General features: G+C 43.4%; 1 protein-coding gene across 1 annotated transcript in view; it reads right to left on the bottom strand.

Annotated features, from left to right (window-relative positions):
• Nucleotides 1–22,636, bottom strand: part of zanl (zonadhesin, like) — a gene marked incomplete at both ends in the record, with an annotated part of 80,313 nt that extends 57,677 nt beyond the window's left edge. The window contains 21 exons of the mRNA XM_079491361.1: nucleotides 279–472; nucleotides 572–700; nucleotides 923–1,061; nucleotides 1,185–1,384; nucleotides 2,228–2,369; nucleotides 2,774–2,912; nucleotides 3,514–3,642; nucleotides 4,028–4,176; nucleotides 4,529–4,770; nucleotides 5,335–5,476; nucleotides 7,205–7,398; nucleotides 7,725–8,192; nucleotides 8,315–8,393; nucleotides 9,574–9,671; nucleotides 11,178–11,345; nucleotides 13,332–13,484; nucleotides 13,614–13,698; nucleotides 15,527–15,792; nucleotides 16,389–16,535; nucleotides 20,355–20,389; nucleotides 22,590–22,636. Coding sequence (XP_079347487.1) covers nucleotides 279–472; nucleotides 572–700; nucleotides 923–1,061; nucleotides 1,185–1,384; nucleotides 2,228–2,369; nucleotides 2,774–2,912; nucleotides 3,514–3,642; nucleotides 4,028–4,176; nucleotides 4,529–4,770; nucleotides 5,335–5,476; nucleotides 7,205–7,398; nucleotides 7,725–8,192; nucleotides 8,315–8,393; nucleotides 9,574–9,671; nucleotides 11,178–11,345; nucleotides 13,332–13,484; nucleotides 13,614–13,698; nucleotides 15,527–15,792; nucleotides 16,389–16,535; nucleotides 20,355–20,389; nucleotides 22,590–22,636 — 3,345 coding nt within the window. The remainder of the gene's footprint in view (nucleotides 1–278; nucleotides 473–571; nucleotides 701–922; nucleotides 1,062–1,184; nucleotides 1,385–2,227; nucleotides 2,370–2,773; nucleotides 2,913–3,513; nucleotides 3,643–4,027; nucleotides 4,177–4,528; nucleotides 4,771–5,334; nucleotides 5,477–7,204; nucleotides 7,399–7,724; nucleotides 8,193–8,314; nucleotides 8,394–9,573; nucleotides 9,672–11,177; nucleotides 11,346–13,331; nucleotides 13,485–13,613; nucleotides 13,699–15,526; nucleotides 15,793–16,388; nucleotides 16,536–20,354; nucleotides 20,390–22,589) is intronic.
• Nucleotides 22,637–23,724: the final 1,088 nt, after the last annotated feature.

Below are 23,724 nucleotides of genomic sequence, written 5' to 3'. Positions count from 1 at the left end.
GACGGTTCCACAACGGCAAACTTGATATTGGGAATAAACTATACAGGTAGAATAGTTGTGACATTATATTCATGTTTCCTCAAAACAACACCAGTTTCTCAGAAATCGAAAAGCACTATTGTGTAACTACATTTCTCTACTCGCCTCCTTTCCTTATTCTTATCGTATATTATCTCGTGTCATCTCATGTAATCTTTTAATCTCCGTTCAATCCATGATAACCTCATTGTCTCGACTACAGATTGTTTACATAAGCACTGTAATGTATGGCGTCTAACCTCGTAGTAGTTGTTGTGTTCGTCCAGACAGCCACAGGTCTCCAGTTTGACACAACGGCGTCCGTCTAAGACGTAGCCCGGCTTACAGAAGCAGCCACTAATGCAGGGTCCTGTACAGTTGGTGGAGGGTTCCTTACAGCTGGGACTACACGCTGGACCACACTCGTTGTACTCGGCGTTAGGAGGACATGTTACTGTGGCACAGAGACAGAATGAGAACATTAAATAAATGGTTTATGAATGAGATACGAAGCACAAGAAGGAATAACTTGAGGAATGATTTCAAGTCTTACTTGGTGTGCTCGCCGTGGTCGGTTTGGGTGTAGTTGGACCGACAGTTGGAGGTTTGGGTGTAGTTGGTCCAGGAGTTGGAGGTTTGGGTGTAGTTGGTCCAGGAGTTGGAGGTGCGGGTGTAGTAGGATCTGGAGTTGGAGGTCATATATTTTAGCAATTTTAAATTCGTTTCACAAGTTTGTGTTTGTAATTGTGGGACCAACCTTTCCTGGTAGCTTTCACTGTATCTACATGAGCCTGTGAGGTCTCTTTTATTTGCATCATGACGTCAGCACATCTCTCAAAGCTTTTTTTTCCCTTTTTTTTATTTTTTTACCTCAGAGCATTTCTGTCGAGAGTAGTGAACTTACTGACGGGGTAGCAGCCCAGATCTCCTCCTTGCACTTTACACTCATGCAGTGGAGGGCAGTCTGCTGCCGAACAGCTGATGAAGGGAGCGTTACACCTACACTTCAACAAACAGTCCTCCACATACCACTCCTCTCCAGGCTGAGAGACAGAGGGAGAGAGAGAGAGAGAGATTTGTGAATTAGTAGATTCATTAATTAAATATACAGTATTCAGCCAACTCCATTCTTTAGTAGACATTTCAGTCTCTCCTATATATTCTACCTCATAGTATTGTCCGTTGGTGTGTTTACACCCACAGTCGGTGTCCCTCACACACTTCCCAGCACTGAGGATGTAGCCGGGGTCACACACACACGACTCCACACAGGGACCACCGCAGCCCGTGGAGGGCTTCCCGGCGCACGTATTCTGACAGGGTTCTGCACACGGCTCATAGTGGCTGTTAGCAGGACAGTCCAGAGCTGCAGGAAGGAGAGAGAGGGACATGCGTGTGAAATTGTGAAAAAACACACGCGCACACTCACTCACTCACTCTCTTGCCCTCCACTTTAGTCTCTATCTCGACAAAATGGACTACTTGAATGTACAGTACTCTTGATTATGTTATGTATATTTACTTTAGTTTAATATTTTGGTGTCGGCGTGTTGGCACAGGAAAGATATTGTACTGTAAATTGTGTCTGAATAATCCCGTAAGGGATGGGATGCAAAAGGCACGCAGGTACTTACCTGCCCATCCATCCATCCATCCATCCATCCATCCATCTTATTTTTTTATATATATTTTTATTGGGTTTTTTACATTTTTTCCCCCTCCCATGTGGGGTCCTTGTTCATATACATGTACATATACATTTGTGATACATAGATATAGACACCCCTCATTTCCCTCCCATCCACCCCATTGTACCCACCCACTCTTCCCCAATGCAGAGACAATGCTAGAGAAAGAGAGGGGGAAGAAAAACTACAGAAAAAAACAAAAAGGTAGATAAATTAGAAGAGAGAGAAGAAAGGAGGAAAAGAGGGGAGGGGGGACCACCTGTGTGTGTGCACATTCACCGGTTTACACGACGCACGTACAACGCGTAGGCCTATGCGTTCACCATTTTATATTAGTTCAAATATCGCTCATCTCTGGGATTACCATCAGGGTTCTTACATGGTCCATGATCCATCCATCCTTTCTATACTTCTATACTTCCCCCCTCCTCTGTCCCTCCATCCCTCCATTCCTCACGCTCTCCATCCATCCATCTATTCTTTCCATCCCTCCATCCTCCACTTGTCTGTAATTGACTCACGGCAGAATGTTTGGTTCCTCCAGGGGGGGATGTTGACTCCACGGTCCTGGCACTCATTGACGTAGGCTTCAATGGCCTCGCACAGGATGGACGAGGCCCCGTCCAGCTCACACAGGTCAAACAGACAGTCCTTGAAGTGGTCCTGATAAACAAACAAACACACAAACAAGAGAGGAGTTCATAAAGTGTGTGTGTTAGTTTGCGTTTGAGTGCATGAGATGCAATTGTGTGTCGTGTGTGTGTGTGTGTGTGTGTGTGTGTGTGTGTGTGTGTGTGTGTGTGTGTGTGTGTGTGTGTGTGTGTGTGTGTGTGTGTGTGTGTGTGTGTGTGTGTGTGTGTGTGTGTGTGTGTGTGTGTGTGTGTGTGTGTGTGTGTGTGTGTGTGTGTGTGTGCGCGCGCGCGCGCGTGTAATTGTGTAGTCGCCAGATAATCAAAGATGTCCACCTACTGATACATGTGGATATATTTGTGTCTATCTATGCATTTATTTATTTTTCTTTCACTGTATCTACAGTACACGAGACTAGTGTACCTATTATCACTCACATTGGGGTTGACCTTAGGGTGACAGGCAGCGAAGGGTCCCCTCTTGTCCAACAGGATGCCACAGAATCCAGAGCTCTCATACAGATCCTGTTCCTCATCCGTACATTCTGGGACCGTGACGTTGGGCTTCTTATTACAGCTATAGACACAAGCAGGGGAATGGTGTTAGTTTGTGGATGAATGAATCTCTGTGTCACTGTATGTAGTATGTGTGTTCATGATGGAGTAGGTGGTGTTGATTGATTGATTGATTGATTGATTGAAGTATTTATTAACAGTATGCAGAATAGGTACATTTCAAGCACAACTCAATACAAAATAAACAAAAAGCATTACACTTGTTTGCAATAGGGTCCACCATTTTAAATTCATCAGAACATTTAGAGACATACAAATATACACTTCTATATAACAAAAAACAGGAAATCATCATAAATCGAGGTAAAAAGGGAAAACACATATACAGTGAGGGGTAAAGGGGGTGGGGGGGGGACTCAGACTTTTACGGGGGCCAGTTTCGAATTGCAGCCGTCAGTAGGTGCCCTTTGAGAGCAGTTTTGAAGGAGTCAAGGGATTCACATGTCTTAATGACTGTTGGTAGGGCGTTCGTTCCACATTTTGGTGGCATAGGAGCTAAATTAATTTAGTCCCTTGTTTGTGTCGAATCTGGGTTGCACATGGTTTGTTGAACTCCCTCTGGTGTTGTGGGTGTTGACTTGTTCATGTTCAGCGTTACTCACTTGGGGTCGGTCACCCAGCTGTGTCCGAACACATTGGGGTCATTGGTCACGATGCCGTCTGGCTTCCGCATGTCATCCTTGGCGTTGTCATTGTAGTCTCCACACAGACCACACAACGTGTCCTTGTAACTGCAGGTCATCAGGTGGAGGCAAAGGAAAGAGTGGAGAGGAATTTATTCAAGGAACAAAGTCCATCAGAGCTCAGCTAGAATTGTTATTTTGTTTGTTTTGGCCTGTTTTCTTTCAATTGTATTACATGTTTTATTATTGCACTGTGATAGACTACGGTCTACCTATTTTGGAAAGCACTTTGGGTCAACTGCTGTTGTTTTTAAATGTGCTATATAAATCAAATTGACTTGACTTGACTTGACTTAGAATCACTATTTGTAATTACAGGATATTGAATTCACAGCATTCATCCCGTTACTGTCCTGAAGTAGGACTACTGCTCTGGTACTAAATTAGATCAGTCAAATGATAAATAGAACAGGATGTAATGGGTTCCACTCACTCTTTGATCACTTTGATGTCCATGAAGTGGTTTCCATCGTAGCGGACGGTCACACCAAAGTCCATGGCTACAGTGTAGTGTTTCCCAGACTTGAACACAGAGACACCGCTGGCTGGAGTGACTGGCAGGTTGACATTGGTTCCATTCAGCTACGGAAGAGACACAAACATGACAATTCATTAGAGAGACAGAAAGTAAAGTAAAGTTTAATGTTTTATTACAGTATACATTTATCAGGGTTACACAGATTTCCATTTAAAGCATCATTATGCAAATATTTAGAAGTCTGAGGTAATAAGTGAGACGAGGACATATTTCAAGATTCCTACTATTTCTAAATTGTAGTAGCAGCCAAAATGTACAGACACATAATTTGTTTACGTTTTGAGAGTTTGAGAGATTCTCTCCTTTTTTTCCACGATAATTAAATGACTGCCACCAAATTTCTATAAAACAGACATTCTCTCTCTGTCTCTCTCTCTTGTGCTATACCTATCTCACCTGTACTGTGCCTCCCTTCAGGATGGAAATCTTCAGCATGCGCACGTACACGTGCACAGCCTTCACGTAGGAAATAGGTCTGTTGTGGCGGTTTTCGTTGTCGGCATGGACCTCAAAGTGGGGCATGGAGGTGAGGTTGCAGGGTTTAGACATCACATAGCTGCAGTTGCCCATGAAGTTGTACTTGCGACGATCAAAGGTGGTGTAGTGGGGGTCTCCAGTTGCTATGCAGGTGGATGTAGCTGGAGGAAAGATGGTGGAGGAATGTGTTACTGCCTGCTTTGGGTGCCATGTTTTACTTTTATTATTATGTTTTTGCATATGACGATACAGGAAGCAGTGACACTCGGCCACTCAGGCCAATTAAATGATCGTTAAATATGACAGGGTAGCCTTTATGAAAACACCCAGATATTATTAACAAATCTTTAAAGCAGCCTTTAGATATGAAATGTATCAAAATGTAGCAACTTCCTGGCCAATTTCTCACTTAATATGTTCAGAAACTGTTGGACAGTAAGTGAATTAAAGGCCAACGGATAGACTACATCTCTGGTGGAATGTTTGCTCCATGGTTGGCTAGTTAGACCAACCGGTTGGCCAACATTGTAACTTCATCACTTAGTATGTCAGTTGAGTGAGTGAGTGAGTGAGTGAGTGAGTGAGTGAGTGAGTGAGTGAGTGAGTCAGTCAGTCAGTCAGTCAGTCAGGTACATTCACATGTATATGGCTATTAGGGCTGGACTGCTAATACATGCTGTGTTTGTGTTGTGTACTACAGTAAGTGTTCCCCTTGACATTGTCACCTTTGGGATAGCAGCCCGCTACTCCGCTGACCTCACGACACTCTTCTGTGGCGTCACAGGAATTATCCACACACTCCATGGTGTAGTTCCCTGCACAGCGACACAGCCTGGAGCAGCCGTCACCGAAGATGATCTCTCCAGGCTAACAAACATTAGAATAGAATAGAATATAATTTAAATCACAACAATCAAACAAATGTGGATTATACACAAAATACCCAAAGCTTGTTTCCAATGTGGTCCACCTTGAGACATAGAACACGCAATAAACTGTACAAACAACCATGAAACAAAGTCAATTAAATCCTTATATAAAGCTAGAAGCAATACATATAAGACAAGGGCAGTGTTAAGGGCATTATAACTATAACTATTTAATTTGCGTTCATTTGCATAATTGTGGTGGTGTGGACTCACTTGGTGTTCCATTCACTTGAGTTACTTTATAGTATCGTGCTTGGTGTGCTGTGAATGCCCCATTAAGCTGAATAAATTAATTATCTTCACTTATTTCTGACCGCAACACTCAAACAAAAACAATTGATAGTACAAGCCAGCCTTTTGGCACGAGAATATTGTTTATCGGCAGAGTGTAGATAAAGAACTAGAAAAGTCGCAATTTTGAAAAATTGCAAAGTGTGGTTGTCGCAGTCGCTTACATAGGCCCCTCCCTAATTTGAAAATTTCTAAAACGCTTGAATAGTTTCTGAGTAGTCTTCTTATCTTATCTTCTTATCTGCCCCTGCAAGGGAATTCATGTCTTTATAAACGATTGTAAAAACCTTGATTGGTTATGTAACCAACAACAGCCAATTATCTACTACAAACGTTATGCAAAGCTCGGCCAATCACAGCGGAAGTTAGGTAGGTTTTAGCACCTTTTCTTATCCTTATCTTATCATTTTCTCGTGTATCATCTGATCTAATCATTTAATCTCCTCATCGTTTATGACCAAGATGTTATGAATGTCATTTAGACCAGGCCTTAGAACAGACCTTTTTGACATGAAGTGCTAGTTTCTGGAAGCCTTTCTCGCTTCAAATGTGTTTAAAATCATTCTTGAGAGCAATGTTTAGTTGTGAATGACATTGACATATATATATATATATATCAAAAAGGGGAAAACCTTCCAAGGAAGGGACTGCACACTCCAGGGAACAAAGACGGACAACTTACTGCATCAACTTATTTATTAGCGCTAATAAATAAGTTGATGCAGTAAGTTGTCCGTCTTTGTTCCCTGGAGTGTGCAGTCCCTTCCTTGGAAGGTTTTTCCCTTTTTGATTTCTATGCCTGCTAACTAGACTTGCACCTCCCACGGGTCTTGTTGGATGTGCAGGAGTCCTTTTTCGTCTCATATATATATATATATATATATATATATATATATATATATATATATATAAAAATTACATTTCAGAATGGTAGACCTGATACCAGGGCCTACCATTGCGTGGCACATCTATGCACGGAATGTCTATGTTCACAGGCTTCAGTGTGCGGCCTAGAGGAGCAACTGAGCATGTGCAACACCACTTCTTACACCATGGTGTAAGAGGTGTCCTTTGGGAAACCGGGCCATTGTGTGTGTTTACATGGCTGTCATGTTGGATCACACAGCACAGCCAGGTGCTCTGAGGCTTAGACAGCGGTCTGTTATAGTCCTGATCGGACATTATCAAGAAATAACACACGGCTGAATTCATCGATTGACCAATCAGAAACAAGCATTCAACCAAGCCATGCAATACATGATTATAGCCTATTGCTTATTATAAGTCGCTCTTGATAAGACAAGAGCATCTCCTAAATGTCTGAATTGCAAATTGTAGATAGTTTACACGGGCACTGTAATGTATGGCGTCTAACCTCGTAGTAGTTGTTGTGTTCATCCAGACAGCCACAGGTCTCCAGTTTGACACAACGGCGTCCGTCTAAGACGTAGCCCGGCTTACAGAAGCAGCCACTAATGCAGGGTCCTGTACAGTTGGTGGAGGGTTCCTTACAGCTGGGACTACACGCTGGACCACACTCGTTGTACTCGGCGTTAGGAGGACATGTTACTGTGGGGTCACGACATAGACAAAAAACAACACAGTCAGAAAATGAAATTCGTGCTTTAGAAATGAGGTATGAAAGAATGGCAATGGCAATTCAGTTTTACCCATTTAGGCCTGACCTCGAAATTAAAAAAAAATCTTCTAAATCCTCCAGTTTTCTGAAATAAATATTTTCACGATTTTTCAAAAATAGCAGACCTACAAGCTCGTAGCGCGCCACTCGGTGGCGCGCTATGAGCTTGTAGATCTGCTATTTTTCAATAGCTAAATTATAACATAATGTTTAAAACACCAAAAGGGGTTCTCGCCCAAAATGGGTTAAGTCTTACTTGGTGTGCTTGCTGTGGTTGGTCTTGGTGTAGTTGGGCCGACAGTTGGAGGTTTGGGTGTAGTTGGACCGACAGTTGTAGGTTTGGGTGTAGTTGGACCGACAGTTGTAGGTTTGGGTGTAGTTGGGCCGACAGTTGTAGGTTTGGGTGTAGTTGGACCGACAGTTGTAGGTTTGGGTGTAGTTGGACCGACAGTTGGGGGTTTGGGTGTAGTTGGGCCGACAGTTGGAGGTTTGGGTGTAGTTGGACCGACAGTCGGAGGTTTGGGTGTAGTTGGACCGACAGTTGTAGGTTTGGGTGTAGTTGGACCGACAGTTGGGGGTTTGGGTGTAGTTGGGCCGACAGTTGGAGGTTTGGGTGTAGTTGGGCCGACAGTTGGAGGTTTGGGTGTAGTTGGACCGACAGTCGGAGGTTTGGGTGTAGTTGGACCTGGTGTTGTCACAGGTGGCGCAGGTGTTGTTGGTGGAGCTAAAGAGTGAAATAGAACGTTATCTCAAAAGCATGATCTAACGAAAATATCTGTTGAGAGAAGGCCATGTTTTTGACACGGTAAATATTTCTGACCAGATGCAGAATAGCTTCATTCTTACCTTCGCAAGCCATGACGCAAACGCCATCCACGGCTATATCCGTTTCCGGAGTCTCTCCATAAGTACCCACGATCACAAACTGGAATATAGATAATCAAGGAAAGAAATATTATACAAATCCATGAGTCATGCACATACTGTACACATGTCCTGGCTGATGCTGAAGAGCGGAAGCCTAATATCTCTCTTGTCAAAAGGGATTACACATTGGAGCCTAGTCCTGAATCAAACGTCCCGGTTGTGAGAGGTCAAAGGCAGGTATCAGAACAATCCTAGTCCAGTCTAAATGGTGAGTTATACTGAATATGGAAAATAGTGCAGCTTGTATATTGGGTATGCTGGTGCACGACACGGTGCTCAACCAAGAACAATTGTACAAATGAGGCAAAATATCTCTCTAGGTCAGGGGTTCTCAACGTTTTTGGCCGGGGACCCCCGGAAATGCTTTGGCAATGTCTCGGGACCCCCGCCCCGCCCCCTCCCGACCCCCAATATAAATTGACTGCTACAATAACCTTAAACCATTTTGGGCGGGAACCCCTTTTGGTGTTTTAAGCATTGTTATAATTTAGCTATTGAAAAATAGCAGATCTACAAGCTCATAGCGCGCCACCGAGTGGCGCGCTATGAGCTTGTAGGTCTGCTATTTTTGAAAAATCGTGAAAATATTTTTTTTTTTAAAAAGGGGTCGCGACCCACGGGTTGAGAACCCCTGAGTTAAAACACCATTCTGTCGCAGGTTTAGGGATGTAGCTCGTTAATCTTTATTGATAAGGAGCACCGTATCGATCAGGCTTATCGAGCCGGGTTCTTACCGAGCAGGTATAGTTGCAAGGAGTTGGATGGCGAATCATTGGTGTGGTTTGGGCTTAAGCCATTCTGGGCGGGAACCCCTTTTGGTGTTTTAAGCATTGTTATAATTTAGCTATTGAAAAATAGCAGACCTACAAGCTCATAGCGCGCCACCGAGTGGCGCGCTACGAGCTTGTAGGTCTGCTATTTTTGAAAAACCGTGAAAATAAAATTTAAAAAAAAAAACCCTTTTTTTTTTTCTTTTTTTTTTTGGAAAATAATTTGGCGACCCCCTAAAATAATTTGGCGACCCCCCGAGGGGTCGCGACCCACGGGTTGAGAACCCCTGCTCTATGTCATGGGGGAGATTCCACTTTGAATAAGCCGTTTGGTTTCCCATGCAGGATACCAGGGTTCGATTTCCAGGTAGTTACACTGGGTGGCATAACCACAGATTCACTAATTACCTTGACAGTAGCAGTTCCAAGGTAGTGGACTTCCACAGGCTTCCATGACTGACCCTGGTTCCCTCGGACCGTGAAGAGAGGAGCTCCGAGGCTGCCACCTAGTGGAGAGACGGAAGAGACGGGATGACTAGATGCCCAGGGAAGTAAATGATATTAAGACAATGATAAAATGAATTATTTTATGATATATATCTGTTGTTGAGCGATGGAAGAGACAGGGTGCCAAATGCCCAAGGAAGTAAATTATATTAAGACAATGATAGAATTAGTTATTTTATGATATATCTGTTTTTTCCTGAACTAAAAAAGCAGTCCCTCTTCTCATAATCGTTCCCTTAGATTGAAAAACATGGCACTGACCCAGGTAGTGCTGATTGCTTGTAATTTTGTTGTGCTACAATCTACAGTAATTTAGTCTACAGTTGCACTCAGGATTGTCAAGAGTGCCAGGCAGGTATGTGTTTAAATCCAATTAAATTGTGCAAAAAAAGAAAACAAGGCCTTGAAATATAATTCTGCATACCATTTAAAGGCATGCACTGAACTTCAAAAGGCAAAACGCCTTGACAAAGCTCCCTTTGACAGCTTTTTTTTTATTTATTTTAATTTAGGTCAGGGCTACTCAAGTCCAATTAAGGGCCAAGCTAAAAACGACGGTCCTATTTTCGAGGTTAAACAAAACACAAACACACATAAAAAAGCCAGATCATGTTTGCAGATTAAGTTGTGCTTTTATTTTTTTGCAGCCCCTTTAGAAATATTACGAGAGGAGGTGTTTGTTGACGTCATGTGACTCCTTTATAAACTCTGGAGCCTCGCCCATGCAGCACTCCTGCACGGGGTGATTCTTCTAATCCTATAACTGCTGTCTGGTTCCTGTACTTTTATCCCCCCGAACTATAGGGAATTTGGCTTGGTTAAGATGTTGGCTTTCCACGAGGGAGACCTGGGTTCGATTCCTGGGTGTTATATTTAGTTAGTTAGTTACTTTATTGACACAAATGTATAAAACATTGGGTCCAAACAATAATAAAAAACCCATGAATCAAAAACTTTAAAAGGTACAATACATTAAAATATACAATACACAATACAGAATCCCTTTACAACAGGAGCTTTCTATTGCTCCACAAGTGACAGGCAGGCATGTAGCATACGCAAAGTCTCTCTGTTAGTGCCCACAAAGAGTGAGCTCAAATCAATACCCTCATGTCCATATTTCACTCTGATATCTTGTGTGAGGGGACACACCAGTATGTGCTGTTCGTTTTGTATACCGGTCTCACATTGGCAAATGTGAGACCAAAAATTGAGGAGACACTGTGGAGGCACTGGGGGGACAGTGGGGAGGCACTGGGGGGACAGTGGGGAGGCTCTGTGGAGGCACTGGCGGGACACTGGCACTGGGGAGACACTGGGGAGGCACTGGGGAGGCACTAGGGGGGCACTGGGGGGGACACTGGGCAGACAGAGGGGGGGGCGCCATGGGGGCGCCCCCTACCCCCCCCCCCCATGGCGCTCGAAGCCGCTGCTTCGTCGGCCTGTAGGAAGAACCGGGCCTGTACACGAGTGCCTCATGCACTCATATTCCGGGTCTCTCTTACCTGTAGTGAGGGTGTGTACGCTCAGCTGCATGAAGGTGGCGGTGCCGTACATGTAGTAGTGGAAGGAAAGGTCCAGGCAGCCCGTGGCGGCGGCGGTGGGAGGACTTATGATCTCGGACGAGGCTCCAGGCACGGCGGAGAAGGAATCCATGTACAAGTAGAAACCGACTGCATTTCAAAAAAGATGACAAAGTCTACCCATCAAACACAGAATTGATTTCAAAGTACTTCTCACCACCTACAAGTCTCTGCACAACCTGGCTCCCCCCTACCTCTCCGCCCTCCTCGAACCACACGCACCATCCCGCTCCCTCAGGTCCAGCGATGCCGGCCTCCTGGTGATTCCCAAGAAGATCAGGCTCAAAACCTGGGGCGACAGGGCCTTCTCTGTGGCCGCCCCTACCCTCTGGAATGCCCTCCCCAAACAGATCCGGGATGCCCCCTCACTCCCCACCTTCAAAACCGCACTAAAAACCCACCTGTTCAGACTAGCATTCCCCAGCTGATGTGTTTTTAACTTGTTACTTGTAATGTTTTACTGGTTTTATTCTTATTTTCTTTCTTCTAATAAAGTTGTCTTTTTTTTCTCTTGTTCCCCCCCCCCCCCCCCCCCCGGCCCCCACACATGTAAAGCGTCTTTGGGTATTAGAAAAGCGCTATAGAAGTCCCAGATATTATTATTATTATTATTATTACTTCAACGATTGGCTTTACAAATCAAATTCTAGATGATAATACAAGTCTGCACAACATCAAGTGTTTACTTTAACCCATTTTGTGCGGGAACCCCTTTTGGTGTTAGCATTATGTTATGCTTTAGCTATTGAAAAATAGCAGATCTACAAGCTCATAGCGCGCCACCGAGTGGCGCGCTACGAGCTTGTAGGTCTGCTATTTTTTTTAAATCGAAGAACGACTGACATTAGAAACATAGTTTTTTCAGAAAACTGTCAGGATGTAGAAGACATTTTTAGAATCTGATCTCAGGTCGCGCAAATTACAGCTTTTCACCAGAGGAGAAAAACTTTATTTAATTTTTTTTCCCAAAATGAGTTTATAGCACAGGCAAACTCTTCACATACTAGAGCATGTCTGAAATAAGTGTCAGAGCTGAAATCGACATGTAAATATGAAATAAATGCCCAAACATGTAGCTAGGTGTAATGTTAGAGACCACAGAAGTGAACCTTTCAAGCCTGTTTTCTCAACTCGCTGTTTTCTGCAAGACATTACTCTATAAGCCATATCTCCAAAACTGGTGGGTCAAACTGAACAACCAATATGTCAATTTGAAGCTATGATTCCCTGCTTTCATATGACATGAAAAAACGAAAATTAAAAAAAATCCAATGGCAGTCCCTCAGTCAAATTTAGTCACAATGGGTTAAAAACACGTTTCGGTCACAGTTGGCCATCATGTGGACAAATGACATGACCTTGAACAACTATAAGTAGTATCTTTTAGAGTACAGGGGGTCTTGATTGGGGCCTGAGACTGCTAAGGATGATTAATAATCAATGTCAAGTGTGTCATGGTTCACATGACGGCCGTACTTCATGTTTTCAGCGCTATCAAATTATCAATGAAGAAACCTTCCGCAGTGTCTGTATCCGAGGCAGCTTCTGACGTTTTTGTAACCTTTTCTCCAAAACTCCAAAAGTAAATTTTCTGTCCCTTTTCTAATTGGACATTAATCAGACAAGAGTGACATCACAATATGTAATATAAATGGCAAGACATAATTCATCAAGAACAGAACTCTCTAGTGTAAACCCATGAATTAGAAGTGTGCAAATGGCTTCCCACAAACACATGAAGAATTCAAGATTCATTTCCCAGTGGAATTGCACCTTTCTAGTTTATACTTGTACTCAATACTCATACTGTGTGAAAAGAGGAGTTACTGTAACGGGCAATTATGGGCACTGTATTTTTCCTGTAAACCTCAAGTTTAGCGGGCATATACAGTTAATATACGGTAATATACGGGTGTGATGGTACAATTCGGGAGTTTACCGGAATGTTTGTTGTAAAGTTTAACGGGAGTTTCCTGTAATATACACATCCGTATTCCATGCTTTTTGCGCAGTGGGCGCCACGCACCGACATGGTGTGCAACCAGGTATGAAGACATGTATGAGGAGGGCACTCACATCCAGGTTTGGTAAAGTCATCGTCGGGTCCTGTGCCCGGAGTGTCTGTGGGTCCATTCCACGGTTCGAAGCCATATACGTCAGGGTTGGTGGGCGGCGGGACCGTCCACCCACACAGGTCTTGCGTGTCAAAATCACAGCCAGTCACACAGGCTGGGGAGAGCATTTAGATAAGATTTAGATCTACCGTAGATAAGATTGTCGTGGTTATTAAGAGTTATCCGTGCGTGCGTGTGTGCGTGCGTGTGTGCGTGCGTGCGTGTGTGTGTGTAATATGCTCACAGGGACATGCTCCTTCGCTAATGACAATGTTGTCCAGGCTTGTGTCACATGAAGAACTGAAACCTCTCTTGGCCTCAAACACGACCTGTGCACGCACGCACGCACGCACACGCACACACACACACACACACACACACACACACGCGCACACACACACACACAAAAACACACGATAATGTATCAGCTTACATTTTATAGCATTCCACTTCCAGTTATAAACAAAAAAAAGGTTGAGAATCCCCCTCATAGATGACTATAGCCTCCTATCCCACAGAGCCAACCCATACAAATCACAGTTTGTTAAAAGCCCACATAGATAAGAAGGGGTTAGGTGTTAGATCACTAACACTTCATGTTAATGACAGGCAGCACTGCCCTGACTTTCTCTCCCAGTCGTAGCTACACCTTCAAACCGTTGGCATAATCAGCGTGTTGCTTTTGACCCGTGCATGTGAGAAAATGAGATTCAAATGAGTTGTGTGTGAGTAATAAACCCGAGGAGGGCCCCACTGTTCCGACACTCCCATCTTAACTGTTTTACAACTGGTCTTAAAAATGTTGCGAGAATTGATAAGACGAGCAGTAAAAAAACATTAATTTGGCTTGTAAAAGATGACCGTGTGTGTGTGTGTGTGTGTGTGTGTGTGTGTGTGTGTGTGCGTGCGTGCGTGCGTGCGTGCCTGCCTGCCTGCGTGCCTGCGTGCGTGCCCGCGTGCGTGCGTGCGTGCGTGCGTGCGTGCGTGCGTGCGTGCGTGCGTGCGTGCGTGCGTGCGTGCGTGCCTGCGTGCGTGCGTGCCTGCGTGCGTGCCAATGTTTGTCTACATTTATGAGGGAACAATATCTATGCATGTATACAATAGTGAGAGAAACACCTATGCAGGGGGCATTTTTGGTCAAGCATGACAGCTCCGTCCGTGTAAGGGATTATTCAATGGTTAACGTTTTATTAGATATGGTTATGATTATGATGGTTAAAGGTGCTGTTAGTGATCTTTTTGGTCAAAACAAACCCCCGTCTCTCCAGCTCTGAACAGAAAATGTTCGTGTTGAACCCAGTGTACCAGCATGGAGCCAAGAGAACCAACCAAGCCATGCCAAAATGTTATTGATTACTTTTAAAGCCCTGCGGGGCCTGGCTCCTATAGCTATATCTCAGATATGTTGAAACCTTACAGGCCAGCACGCACCCTGAGATCCTCAGGTCTGGCCCTCCTGGAAGTTCCCTCGACTCGCCTAGTCACTATGGGCAACCGGGCTTTTGCTGCCCTGGGCACCCAGACTCTGGAATTTTTTATGCATTTATTTGATTGTTGTTTATCCTTTGACACTGTAAAGCACTTTGTAAACATTGTTTTCGAAAAGCGCTTTATAAATAAAGTTTATTATTATTATATTATTATATTATTATGCGCCTTTTGTGGTCCTAGCTGTCCCTCCTCCGTGCCCATTGGTTGCTGTTGAATTAATGCTATGTTCCAAACGAGTGCTATAGCTATAGGCCTAGACAACAAGGACTCAACTCTTTTGTTACGATATACAATACAGAACTACCTATACAGTACACTAGGGCATTAAGCAACTAGTCGACTAGTCGACTAGTAAATCCACTAGTCGACCTTGTTGGTACTAGTTGACTAGTTGATACTAGTTTATTTTTTATTTTCCCCCCGATTTTGTAGGCCTCAAGATCAGGTAGATTATAGTTATAGTCACCATGTACACAGTTTTTCAATGTACAAATATTTATTTCCCAAAAGTTAATTTTTTTAATTTATTTTATTTTTTACATAATAGGTAGTTAAACAACTAGTCGACTAGTCGACTAGTAAACTAGGCAACTAGTCAACTAGTAAAAATGACTAGAAGTGAATGCCCTACAGTACACAGGATAAAGATTAACAAAAAAGACTTACATTGATGGTCTGTCCAGCCGGTTTTGAAACGGTGACGGCGCCTGCCAGCCAGGTCCGACTCTGGAACCCCGTCTTGGTCCACACGTCCTCCTCAGAGCCGGGCCTCTTCGCCAGAACTTTAAGCTGGTTGCTGCCGTCAGAACCGTACATGTAGTAGCGGAACCGGACGCACATGTTTGTGACCGACGAGGAGAGGGCGGGGCTAAGCAGACGAGCCCTCTGCCCGTCGGCCACGTTGTCAGCCTCATGGTAGATGTAGTAGCCCTCTGGAGAGAGAGAGAGAGAGAGAGAGAGAGAGAGAGAGAGAGAGAGATGAAGCCTTGAATTCATGGAGATTTTGTTTTGCTTTTGTTGCATTCCTGAGCCAATGATGTGGATGCCCAGCGGAGTCTCCTACCGAGTCTCCTACCAGATACGGCATTTTTGGGTGAACTACTCCTTTAAGCCATTTTGGCTTGACGTCGAAATTTAAAAAATGTCTTCTAAATCATGACAGTTTTCTGGAAAACCTTATGTTTCTGTATCAGTGGTGCTCAAGGACCCCAAAAATGATATGTAATATGCCTCCGCCCCATCTGAAAATATGTTGTTCCAGGGACCTCCCCAGAAGCTTAAGTTAAGTTAAAATGTTCACTCCGTAACAATATATATTCAAATATTTGAGGCACATTTTCACGATTTTTCAAAAATGGCAGACCTACAAGCTCGTAGCGCGCCACTCGGTGGCGCGCTATGAGCTTGTAGATCTGCTATTTTTCAATAGCTAAAGCATAACATAATGCTAACACCAAAAGGGGTTCCCGCCCCAAAATGGGTTAAGACCAACTGAACACAAACAGAAGCCGTCAACAGTAACACTGACCCCCGTCAGGATAGTCTCCGCTGGGTCCCGTGCCGTCCGTCGGGGTGGGACCTCGATGTCTGGTCCAGTCGTTGTTGTCGCCCGGGTCCTGGGTGAAGCTGCAGAAAGGAGCGCTGTCCTCGTTGAAGTCACAGGACGTCAGGACTGCTGCGTGGAGAGAGAGAGAGAGAGAGAGAGAGAGAGAGAGAGAGAGAAAGAGAATTAACCCATTTTGACTGAGATCAGATTCTATAAATGTCTTCTACATCCTGACAGTTTTTTGAAAAAGCTATGTTTCTATGTCAGTCGTTCTTCGAGTTTTCAAAAAATAGCAGACCTACAAGCTCATAGCGCGCCACCGAGTGGCGCGCTATGAGCTTGTAGATCTGCTATTTTTCAATAGCTAAAGCTTAACATAACGCTAACACCAAAAGGGGTTCCCGCCCAAAATGTGTTAAGGAACCTCGTCATGTTTGACCAACCACTATATTGCTGCGTTCACACTGGCAGATACAAAGATGCAAAGATACAAAGATTCACAGCACACGTGTCGCTTGTATCTTTGTATGTGAAGTTGAAGCCGCAGTTCATCTTACATGTATTTGTAGCTTTGTATCTTTCGCAGCAGCTATACAAACGTCGGATGCATCTTTGCATCTACATGTCGCTGGCTTACATTGACAATGAATGGTAGACTGAATCTTTGCATCTGCCCGTGTGAACGCACCATATTCCTCTCAGTGAAGCTCCCTGCTGACCATGTGCCCTGACCGACCCCCCCGCCCGCCTTACCAACCACAGACAAGACCGTTACGCACAAGTGGTGGAAAAAGTACTCTTTTTTTTAAGTTTCAAAGTATCAATACTAAAATATAGAAATTCTCTGTTACAAGTACAAGTCCAGAATTCAAAATGTACCCGAGTAAAAAGTACAAACGTATTGGCATCAAAATGTACTTAAAGTACAGTACCCAAAGTAAAAATACTCATTATGCAGAACTACAAGCTCACAATGTGTTGCATCGTGACACATTGTGTCACACTATTTTCAAATGGTCAAAATGAAGTGGTTAATTTATATTTTGTAATAATAATAAAAATCTACAAAGTAACTAAACTAAACTAAAGTTTTCAAATAAATGTAGCGGAGTAAAAGCACAATATTTGCCTCTGAGATGTATAGTGAAGTAAAAGTATTGGAAATTGAAAATACTTAAAAGGTATATTCAGTGATTTTACTTAATTCAAATATCACTTATTTTTTTCTGGATAATCCTCCCTACTATAGAGTGTGCTGACCATATAAGGAGTTCCTCCCTGTCCCCAGTGAGCCCCTGGGGTCAAAAAACCCTAGTTTCAGTTTTGGTGGCGGGTGGCAAAGCCTTCATCCAATCAGGATGAGAGGGGCCTTCCTCCAATCATGATCGACTGGGGGCGGGCCTTGGTGCACATGCTGTTGGCCTGTTGCACTTCCCCCCCGCTGTAGAGCGTGCATGTGCACATTTTGTTACCGGGGTGGACTGGGTGGTTTTCCAAATCACCCAAATCACTGAATGCTCCTTTAAGTAAAGTACAAATACCTCAAAAGTTTACTTGAGTACAGTACTTAAGTAAATGTACAGTTACTTTACACCACTGTGCACAACAGCCATATAGACTGTAGTTCTCTTTTCCATTGGCTTAAACATTTCTCAAACTGGGAACACGAGCAAAGATGGTTAATTTATAAAGATACGCCATCCCAATTGGAGCTACTAGAGGCCGAATGGCACGTGATGGATAATATTGTAGATTTGTTGTTTGTGTATTTGTTTACATGTGCCCTGCAATAATTATGAATCGTTACTTATGCCCCATGCCCATGTATTTTTCATGGGCCTCCGGTCACACTGTCCCACTGATTTCGGTTCGGTTCTCACTTCTTCCCAGCTGGCGTGAAGATAAAGTATTGTTTTCTCCTGTTTGCCAAAACACCCAGCGTATCTGTTGGAAAACATGTTTTTCTGACCTTCTAGCTATAGACTTCATGTCTCCCTCGCTCTCCTATTTACGTCTTAATAACGTTATATTAGTCGGCACGGCCGTCAATTGTAATAGGCCAAGTAGGCCTCCCGGCAATAGGTGTCGCCATTATTCACTATTTGTGAATCTCTGAACTCAATTGGAGTACTTCCCATGTCATGAGATTGTTTGATTTCATATTGTATATAATGAGTCCACTGATGATCCATCAGTGGGAGAACTTTTTACGATGCTGGTATTTGGATGTTCTGTTCTGCTCCCCAAATAATATTATGGTCATTATAATCCTTTGAAAAGACTACGCTGACTGCTTGTGGATTCTTTTATTTGTGTCGGGTCTTGGTTCTTTCTTGGTTTTTCCTGCTGTAAGGTGATACTTTTACTTTTACTCCTTTAAGTATTTATAATTTTCCCTCTAAAGTATTTATCCTTAAAAGGTTTAATAATATAGGATTACAGTTTTATAAGTTTAACATTATAACATTAAAGATAGTTAATATTCACTTGGTTTAATAAGGTTTTACAGTCCTTCTGACTTGAGTACTTTTACTCTATTACATTCTTACAAATTCTCCTCATCGGGACTCCTCCAGAGTCCCGACGATTTACGAGTTTATAATTAAAAAGGTTCTCTTAATCTTAATAATTTACGGCTCTACACGCCGAAATGGTATTTGGAGAGTCCTGTTTTAATTACTTAGTTTCTAAAAGCAGCTTTAAGACGCTGCCCTCCTCTGACATTATGGTATTGGGCTTTTCATATTCATATTGGTAAATATGTATCATTAAATACATAACAAAATGGCCTGGTTCCTATAGACTGGGTTCCCCAATTAACTTTCCTCAAGGGCCATATTTTGACTAGGGTACCAGGCTGGGGGCCGAGTCCGCACGCACGAGGTCGAGGTCTTGCCCTGAAAATTCATTTTCAGGGCAAGACCCCATTTGAAAAGGATGCCCAGTTTAACATGCATAGGCTACTGACCCCCATTTAATGCCATTCTGGGACCCCCCAAAATAAAAAAATGTTTTTATTATTCTTCCAGGGGCCACACGGGGGCGCTCCGCGGGCCGCAAATGGCCCACGGGCCGCCTATTAGGGACGTCGCAGTCCCGCCCCCTCGAGAGACCCGGAAAATAAATCCCTGTTCATTTTCCTCATAGACTTTTCAGAAAGTATTTATTTAAAGACGTTTACGCCGCGGACAAAGACAACTCTTGTGGTGACAAATCATGACAACAAACACAATTTTTCGGGCCAAACAAAGAATTAGAAAGTAGAAAAAAACGGCAGGTTACAACACTTTTTGTTGTTGTTTTTCTTCTTTGTAATTATTTGTTTGGTCCAAAATATTGTGTGTGTTGTCATGATTTGTCACGACAAGAGTTGGCTTCGTACGACGCTTAAAAGGTCTTTAAATAAATACGTTTTGAAATGTCTATGGGGAAAATGCATTGGGATTCATTTCCTGGGCCTGGCGTTGTCATGAAAGGGGACTCTATAGCTAATCGGGGACACACCCAAGCACTACAATGTACAATGTGTCTGTGGGCGAGAGAGAAAGTGTTCCCTTCACACTTTTTACACACTTGTTAAAAGGTTTTGTTCTTAGGACTTGGGTACTGAATAAGCAGGAGATAAAGAATGATAAAGTTAGAGGTAGAGTCCAGGACAAGCCCAAGGGCAGGGTTGTGACACCGAAGGGTGTGGGCAGAGAAACATGGGTCAGGTGCTGAGCATGCGTTGTCTCACGCACTCTTCATCTCAGTCATACTGTCAGGTTAAAGGTGATGAATCACGTTCAAGATACACATACAGTATGTGCGCGCGCACGCGTGTGTGTGTGTGTGTGTGTACATTGGACCCAAAGCATACATTAGGTCAAATGTATGCACATCAAACAGGTCCAATACAATACATCAAATATGGAAGTCTATTCATGAATTTCATAACGGTTAACTTACCAGCCTCCGCCTCTGTTTTCACACGACTGTGGAAACTGGAAAGAAAGAAAGAAAGAAAGAAAAGAAAGAAAGAAAGATTTTTTTTTAAAAATATATTTGCAGTGAAATACAGAATCCAAAGCCACACTAGCTCATGATATATTCTATTAATTTATAGTATTTATATATATTTGAGTTATTGTAACACTTAACTTTCATTAACGATATTATAAATAAATAAGTCTGCTGGCAATTCCCTAAAATATACAAATATGAAACCACATAAAACCAACACCAAAATAAATAACAAATACCATAATAGTATAAAAACACACACACACACACACACACACACACACACACACACACACACACACACACACACACACACACACACACACACACACACACACACACACACAGAATTAGAAGGCCAATGTTACTTATCCAGACCCCTCTATCTATAATAATAATAATAATACACTTTATTTATAAAGCACTTTTTAAAACAATGTTACAAAGTGCTTTCCAATACAGGATAAAATGCAGTGCAGTAGAATAAAACAACACAAATAAACACATTTTAACACAAGTAAACAGGTGAACACAAAATAAAACGATCAATAATTCAAGTAAAAGCAATCGTGAACAAGTGGGTTTTTAGCTGTGATTTAAAAGAACTCAGTAGGGTGATGTGTCTTATAGGGCCTCTGGTAAGGCATTCCACAGCTTAGGTGCACGGGCCGAGAAAGCCCGGTCACCCATGGTGACAAGCTGGGTAGCCGGAACTTCCAGGAGAGCCTGGGGGTCCGGCCTCAAAGGGATCGACTCGGCCCTGACCCGGCCACGGCCTCCCATGCCATAAGAACGGGCGCATCCGTTACGTTTTTCCTCACGTATAGTATATAGACCTATATAAGTATAGGCTACATATACATACATATAATAATAAAAAATAATCTGTGGCCTGGGCCATGGCTCAGCGGTCCAGGCACCTTGGCTGGTAATCCAGTCTGGCAGTGTGCCGTGGGTTCGACTCCCGATACCGACGGCCTTCACTGCATGTCTTCCCCCCCATCTCTCTCCCCATTTCCTGTCAGCCTACGGTCTGTCCCTCCATAAAAAATATAAAATAAAGGCAAAAGCCACAAAAAAACATAAAAAACAAAAAATCTGTACAATAAATGATAGGACACCAGGTGTGAACAATGAACCTATAGCATCACACCTGACCTGAATATGTTCTCAGTGCACTCACCCTGCATGCCGTGTCGGTTGCTCAGCCGCCGTACACCCCTTTATCCATAACAGGATACACAAAAATCTTAACGTATGCATGGCTAACATAGTTAGCAAGGCAATAAGGACAGTGGACAGGGAGTGCAGGTCTTTTATACAGACAGGTACGGAAGGATGGGTATACAGGTGGGAGGGGGTAGGAGGAGGGAGGGGTGGGTGTTGTGGGGTGTGTGTGGGTGGGTGGGTGGATGGGTGGTGTTGTATTGAAGAAGCCATCATCGTCTCACTCGCATACATGGGATTGCTGGTGCATTACTTTGCACATTGCAAAACACGTATAATGAGTAACTGATATGTGATAGGGTGTGTGTGTGTGTCTGTGCGTGCGTGCGTGCGTGCCTGTGTGTGTGTGAGAGTGGTCACACTGCTTGCGCGTGCATGTGTGTGAAGGTTTCCTAGGTGGGGTGGGGTGGGATCACGTTCAGACTGTACTCTATGTTTCAAATCAGTGCCAGCTTTGTGCTGTAAAATATTAAAGTTTATTGATTACGAGCCAAGGACACACCTACAGACAGATGCAGTGCCGATAATATCTAAGACCAGCATCTCTGCATTTCATCTTCATTCATATTCAGCCTATAGTGTGTTATTATTCATTTCGGTTTGGATCTGGACTCCTACTCTGACCTCTCCTATGTGTTTCATTCTAAAATTGCGAATGTAGATTTTAGCGTTGGATATTGCATGGCACAGAGTGACGCCTTTACATCTACAAAATCTTGAAAGTGTGTTTTTTGCAAAAAAAAACGTTTTGTATTTGTATTTTGGAATTACAAAAAAAATGAACTACAGAGGTCATTTGTAGAATCGGCCTCAGGTCTTAATGGGTTAACACGTACAGACTCTTACAAGTGTGTGGAATGAGTAAATAACACGAACGCTCAACCAACAACACGGTAAATAGTCACATAATAGAGTCCAGAGAGAAAATAATTTAGTGCTCCGCAGAGAGACTACAACACCAGGTCAAACGGGGACAGGGTGGCGTTCCCACTCAGCGCCATTCCGACTACATGGCCTCCGCGTGCGGTTAAAACATGGCTATTCAGATCATACTGTAGGCTTCACTGTCTCCATCTAAAATACAAAAAGACAGTTGTAGAATTCTCTACCAAATATAATCTCATCAGTCTTATAGGGAACTCAACCTTTGTAGGCCACGACCCCCCAAAATAATCATATTTGAACTGGGGCCCACAATATAGTTTGTTGATTAATCTTTCTTTCTTTCTTGGTAAAATGGTCATAAATGTTCACTTCACTGTCACCTGTGGGAACCTCCAACATCATGTGGGGACCTCCCTTGGGGTCCCGACCCACATGTTGAGAACCACGGGTCTAAACAACATAAACTTGTCTAAACAACACAACATTTAGGCTGTTGCTAGGATACCCATGCATGGAATTCCCTCCCCGGGATCAATAAACATAAACATGTATGTTATCTTATCTTTTGTAAACGTACAGTATCGTGAATATCAATCCAAGGGTCAAACAGATGTCTGTTGTCGGCTCAAGAATCCACCACTACTGAATGAAGTGTCTGGTGCTGGGGAGTCTGGTGCAACGCACAGGTCCTGGACCTGGTTGAGAGCAGGAGTGGACCTGATGAGACGTATAGGAGGGGCACGGACAGGAGTCAACCCACAGAGCAGAGTCCTTCCATCCAGATTGTGTGGCCCTGGCCTTTCCCTAGTGGGTCTGATCCAGGGTATAGCTACATTTTGACCTGAGATCAGATTCTAAAAATGTCTGTTTGAAAATGACAGTTTTCTGAAAAAGCTATGTTTCTATGTCAGTCGTTCTTCGATTTTTCAAAAATAGCAGACCTACAAGCTCGTAGCGCGCCACTCGGTGGCGCGCTATGAGCTTGTAGATCTGCTATTTTTCAATAGCTAAAGCATAACATAATGCTAACACCAAAAGGGGTTCCCGCCCAAAATGGGTTAATCACCCCGGCTGGGTCATCTGAGTGAGGGGTATGATGTTCGCGAGACCCGAAACCCCGATGACCTTGGCATAGGATATACATCAGTAAGGATACGTCCCAGGTGCACCCATGCGATGTATGTAGCAATAACATACAGAGGGG

The sequence above is a fragment of the Electrona antarctica genome (assembly GCF_951216825.1).
Source record: "Electrona antarctica genome assembly, chromosome: 21".
Lineage (NCBI taxonomy): Eukaryota > Metazoa > Chordata > Actinopteri > Myctophiformes > Myctophidae > Electrona > Electrona antarctica.
Note: the sequence above shows the minus strand (reverse complement) of the source record. Positions and strands in the feature narration are given on the sequence as shown.